The sequence below is a fragment of the Sinocyclocheilus rhinocerous genome, unplaced genomic scaffold, assembly GCF_001515625.1.
Source record: "Sinocyclocheilus rhinocerous isolate Xijiao unplaced genomic scaffold, SAMN03320098_v1.1 scaffold475, whole genome shotgun sequence".
NCBI classification, from domain to species: Eukaryota; Metazoa; Chordata; class Actinopteri; order Cypriniformes; family Cyprinidae; genus Sinocyclocheilus; species Sinocyclocheilus rhinocerous.
The window spans coordinates 1,724,173-1,729,790 of record NW_015646677.1 but is presented as its reverse complement, the minus strand read 5'-3'; the positions used below and the strand labels follow the sequence as shown (position 1 = coordinate 1,729,790).

The 5,618-nt window shown below is 37.0% G+C and overlaps 1 protein-coding gene across 1 annotated transcript in view; it reads left to right on the top strand.

Annotated features, from left to right (window-relative positions):
- The window catches only part of LOC107707962 (cGMP-inhibited 3',5'-cyclic phosphodiesterase A-like), a 31,921-nt gene that overhangs the window by 6,808 nt on the left and 19,495 nt on the right, over positions 1-5,618 (top strand). Inside the window, exon 3 of the mRNA XM_016512083.1 lies at positions 2,559-2,716. Within this exon, the coding sequence (XP_016367569.1) occupies positions 2,559-2,716 (158 nt within the window). The remainder of the gene's footprint in view (positions 1-2,558; positions 2,717-5,618) is intronic.

The following is a 5,618-nucleotide window of genomic DNA, read 5'->3' as shown; positions in this document are numbered from 1 at the left end:
CGATTGCCGTGTTCACATATGCCCAAACGAACCGAGCTAAGGGGGGGAAACGCGCCAGGTTCCGAAACAACGGGCCAGGTGTGAAAGCACCCTTAAATTTGCGACTCGAGTCAGACTCAAGTCAAGTCATGTGACTCGAGTCCCCCACCTCTGGGTCATGTTACATCCCAAATTAAAAGGTAAAAATTAAGTAATTATGATATAATAAATTATTATATAATTTTTTTTGTTTGTTTATTTTGCATTCTAGTAAAGACAATACAGTTTTTAAATTGTGATAATTTTGCAATATGCTAAACAATTCGGAAGGGTAAATGTCCTTAATTTTTTAAGAAAATAATTGCATAATGCACCTTAATAATCCTAATATAGCTTAGTTTTTTTAACTGAATATAATATAATATATAGACATGTTCTTGATCGTTCTTGACAATTATTTATTTGAATGTTGATGGACAATTAAGCACATTAATGCAGTAAAAGTAATTAATGTTTTTAAATTAATAATAATCCTAACAATAAATATTAAAAAAAATACTTAAAACAGCACAAAAATACTACAATGTATAATTGCTTTATCCTTTAAATAATATATATTTTTTTTTTTTTTTTTTTTGCACACCACTTGAGACCATACAGTTTTTAAATTGTGATAATTTTGGTACAGTATATACTGTAGTAAAGAATTTGGGGCTTAGAAAATGATAGCATAATGCACCTTAATAATGCTAAAATAGCTTAAATTGTATTTTTTAATTGTTAGATTCCCTCATATAGGTTAGTTCAGACTGTGTTAGGGAACAAAGCTCCCAGCTGTCACACCGGCTGGAGAAGCTGGTTCAATCGGACACCGCAGAACCCTGATCGGACGAGACTCGGCTCACAGACGCCTGAGCGCTGAACGTCTGCAAACTTGACAGTCTGTCTGCGCCACGGCACGTCCCGAGCACCTTCCCAGACATGAGGCCTGCTACATCCACTCAAACATCTTCCTCCCAACTCCAGCTGACAGCCACTCTGGCTGAATTAATATCAGACGCAGATGTTTTCATGTTTGTGGCTGTAGATTGTTGCATGAGAATTTCCCGGAGTTAAAAATACACATGCGATTTGTGACTTCTGACCCTGGCACTTACCGCATCTGTCTGTAACGGGACGGCACTGGTCTCTCAGAATGCCCAGGGCATGCACTCAGGGCGGTTGGGAGATTAGGGTCAGGGGCGCGCGGATGTGCCCTCTGCTTCTCTACGTGGGCCGGAGCCCTGCTCTGCATCTGAAATATTCATGCTGCTGTCAGGAGTTTCTTCCCTGCCCTAACTCTCAGGGTAATGCAGTTCTCAAACTTTTTGTGCACCATTGTGCAATTTTATTTAGTCAAAAATATACTTAACTTTGATGCGCAAATGCTTTACCGTTCTGAAGTTTCTTTGAAATATATTAAATGTGCCATTAAACCAGATGTGTTATTCAGATGACAAACATGCTGAAACGTTCTCAGCAAAATTCTTTCCAAACTATTGTTTCTCCATGACGCTAGTTGACCTGCAAGAGAAAACTGACTGACAGTTGCTTTGGTTTCTGTTCTGCTGTAATCTGCATTGCATTACTTTGAATTCAAAGGGATAATCCACACAAAATTAAAAAATATTTATAATTTACTGTTATTTTAGCATAATTGGGATGCTATTATTATTATTATTATTACTATTACTGATATTATTTTTACAGTTTAAATAATTTGTAATATTTAATTTTTTGACATAATTTGTAATATTTTATATTTCTTTTTATGTCTATATGTGTTTTTTCTTTTTAAGTGGAATATGTTTTTTTCCTTTTCTATATTTTAATTATATTTATTTATATTATTTTTTAAATATTTATAATTTATATTTACTTTTAATTTTAGTTAAAGTTTAGTTGGTATAGTGTGTTTTGTTTTTATTTTAAATATGCCTATATAGGTTTTATTAATTTTTATGTAGGTTTCAAAGCTCTATGCATTTCTTTTGTCTGAGGGTGAGTAAATGACACCAGAATGTCCTGTCCCTTTAAGTGCATTTATGTAGTCTATTTTATACCGCACACACGTGCCACATCAGCCGAGCTTTTTGATTGGTTCAAAGTTTGTGATGTAAAGAAGAAATGCGTTCTCTGGGGTCTTCCATCTGTTCCGCTCCCATTTTCCCAGATGGGGGAAAGGCTCAGTATTCCCTGACGGACCGCTGTCATCTGCCGCCCTCAGTTGTTTGACTTGCTCTCAAAATATGCAAACTCGCTAAGATTTACATCATTTACGTAAAATGCGATCCAATTTAATCTAAACAAGCGCTTTGTTGAACAGCCGCACTGCCAAAAAGTGTTAATTTGGCTCTCTGCTTGTCATACACACGTGTTTTTATTCTGTCTGGGTCAGTGTTAATTGATTATAATTGGTGATGTGACATTTGACAAGCTTCAAAACTGACCTTAGCGGAGAATTTGTGACTGTAAGTGTTTTGCTCCACTGTCAACATTGTTTTAGTCTAAACTTGATGTGTGTTCTCTTTAAATAACAGCGTTTGAGGCGGAGTTTGCCTCCGGGGCTTTTGAGACGCATTTCTTCCACGTGGACCACCACCACCTCAGCCACGGGCCTGCCCACCCTCGAACCCGGGCCGGTCAGACGGGACCGCAGTGCTAGCATCAAAGCACCTCACGATGGCCCTTCCAGCAGGTAATAAACACCCTGTTCTTATCCAGAACAATCTGTGTTTACCTTTAGTCACTTAGTTCATCAAACTATCTTACAAATGAACATGACTTAAAGGAATAGTTCCCCCAAAAATGCAAATTTGCTGAAATGCGCTCACCCTCAGGCCATCAAAGATGTAGATGAGTTTGTTTCTTCATCAGATTTGGAGAAATGTAGCATTCTATCACTTACTCAGCAATGGATCCTCTGCAGTGAATGGGTGCCGTCAGAATGAGAGTCCAAACAGCTGATAAAAACATCACAATAATCCACAAGTAATCCACACCACTCCAGTCCATCAGTTAATGTCTTGTGAAGCCAAAAGCTGTGTGTCTGTAAGAAACAAATCCATCATTAAGGTGTTTTTAACTTCAAACTGTTGCTTCTGACTAAAATATGAGTCCATAATCCATAATATTGCTTTCTTCATTGGAAAAGTCTTCTCATCTGAATCAGGAGAGAAATCTGCACAGATCAAGAGCTGTTTGCAAGCAAAACAGTTCTTTAATGTTTTGTGAAGCCAAAAGCTGTGTGTCTGTAAGAAACAAATCCATCATTAAGGTGTTTTTAACTTCAAACTGTTGCTTCTGACTAAAATATGAGTCCATAATCCATAATATTGCTTTCTTCATTGGAAAAGTCATCTCATCTGAATCAGGAGAGAAATCTGCACAGCTGTTTGCAAGCAAAACAGTCCAAACCAGCTCTATATAAATATGTGGCTGGATTTTGATGTGAGAGACAACAGGAGATGGACTTTTTCACTGGAGGAAGTGGTATTTGTTTCTTACAAACACACAGCTTTTTGCTCAAGATGTTAATTGCTGGACTGGAGTGGTGTGGATTATTGTGATGTTTTTATCAGCTGTTTCGACTCTGATTCTGACGGCACCCATTCACTGCAGAGGATTGATACGGTGATATCATCAAGCTTTAAGTGTTTCTTCATACTTTTGGTGACCAGCCCAGAATCTTTTCACCATCTTCCTTCATTTTTGTTCAGTGTCTTTGGTGTTTTAGTTTTTTTAGTGCATACACTATATATGTATATGAAGACAGAGAAATGCTTTACAAACACAAAAGCGTCCATTTGCTTCATTGTGAAGCATTTTATGTATTGTTTTATTATGTCAAACGTAACAAACAGCCTTTTTCATGAAATGTTTTGTTTGTACGCTTGTGCAGTCTAAATTGATTTGATATTTGGTAATCTAATGCAATGACATTTGCACGTTTGTCCAAATACTTCCCGGCTCGCCGTATGAAGTGTTTTGAAGCAACAATACATACGTTCGGAAAATATGAGTCCACGGAGAGTTTCTCAGGATTTACCTGACAGCACTTTTATCCGTTTGCCCTCATTTAGTTTTGTTTGTCATCATTATCTCGTCAGTTAGTGTTTCGCACAGCTGTTGCGGATCGCTGTCAAGCACTTGAACTTTCCAGAGCTCCTCCACGCCGTCTTACTCACTCCATCCCAATGTATGATTCAAATTTTATAATGTCCGTCTTTGGACATTTCTTCACCTTTATATCTCTTATTTCAGCTCGAGTTATACAGACCAGCTAAAGTTCAGCCCATTAATACTGATATCCAGATAGCCATCTGCACTGTGTAGACAGAGAGTTTAAAGAGGCTTCCTGGAGACTCGAGAGCCCGGCTTGTGTTTACATTTGGGCCCTGTCGAAATAAAAGCCCCGGTGAAAAATGAAGGGTCACAGGGTTGCCTGCATTACCATGTTGAGGCTGGTTTTAAAGTGGCGGGTCTCCTGCGCAGCGTCTTAATGGATATCTGAAGAGTGTTCCCACAGCAGGAGGCCTGTTCCGCTCCCTTTCTTTTTTAAAGTTGGCAGGGAAATTCAAGTTTAAATCCCTCTCCAAAAATAAGCCATTTGGACTGTTTTAACCCCAGAAAAAGAGCATTGTGTACTTTCTCATTTACAAGTTCGCCTCTTGAGAGGAAAAAGTTTATGCCGTGTTGAGTTAAAGTGAAGTGTCTTCATCGAGGACACAATGATGGTGGGATAAATAAACACTGGAGCAGGGTTGTTATTGCTAACTGAAAATAAAACAAAAATAAATAAATAATTTAAAAAATAATTACTTAAACTGAAATTAAACTGAAAAATACAAGTTAAGTTGAAGTACTAAAAGTAAAACGTAACACTAAAACTTGGTTAAACCTATATAGAAATAAAAAAAATTATAGTAAAATAATAAAAAATGACAAAAACACAACAAAATTACTAAAAAATAACATTAAAATGAAAAAAAAATAAAGCAAATTAAAGGAAATGTGTGTGCATACACACACACACACACACACATATATATATATGTGTGTGTGTGTGTGTGTGTGTGTGTTTTCCTCTTGAAGTACTAAAATAACTATAAATAAAAAAGACAAACACACAACGAAATTATAATAACAAATAAAATAACACATTAAAATGAATTTTTTTTTTTTATGAAATGTACATCAAAATATAAAAAAAGAATACACACACCAAAATATTAGAATATTTACATTTGAGTTTAATTAAATGACCATCCCTACAGTATAAATTCTGGATATCTCTTGTTCTTTGAAACCACAATAATGGGGAAGACTGCTGACTTGGCAATGCTCCAGAAGACAATCATTGACACCCTCCACAAAGAGGTTAATTCACAGAAGCTCATTACTTGAAAGGGGTGGCTGTTCACAGAGTGCTGTATCAAAGCATAGTAAATGCAAAGTTGACGAGAAGGAAGAAATTGGGTAGGAAAAGGTGCACAAGCAACAGGGATGACCGCAAGCTTGAGAATACGGTCAAGCAAAGCCGATTCAAACACTTGGGAGAGCTTCACAAGGAGTGGACTGAAGCTGGAGTCAGTGCATCA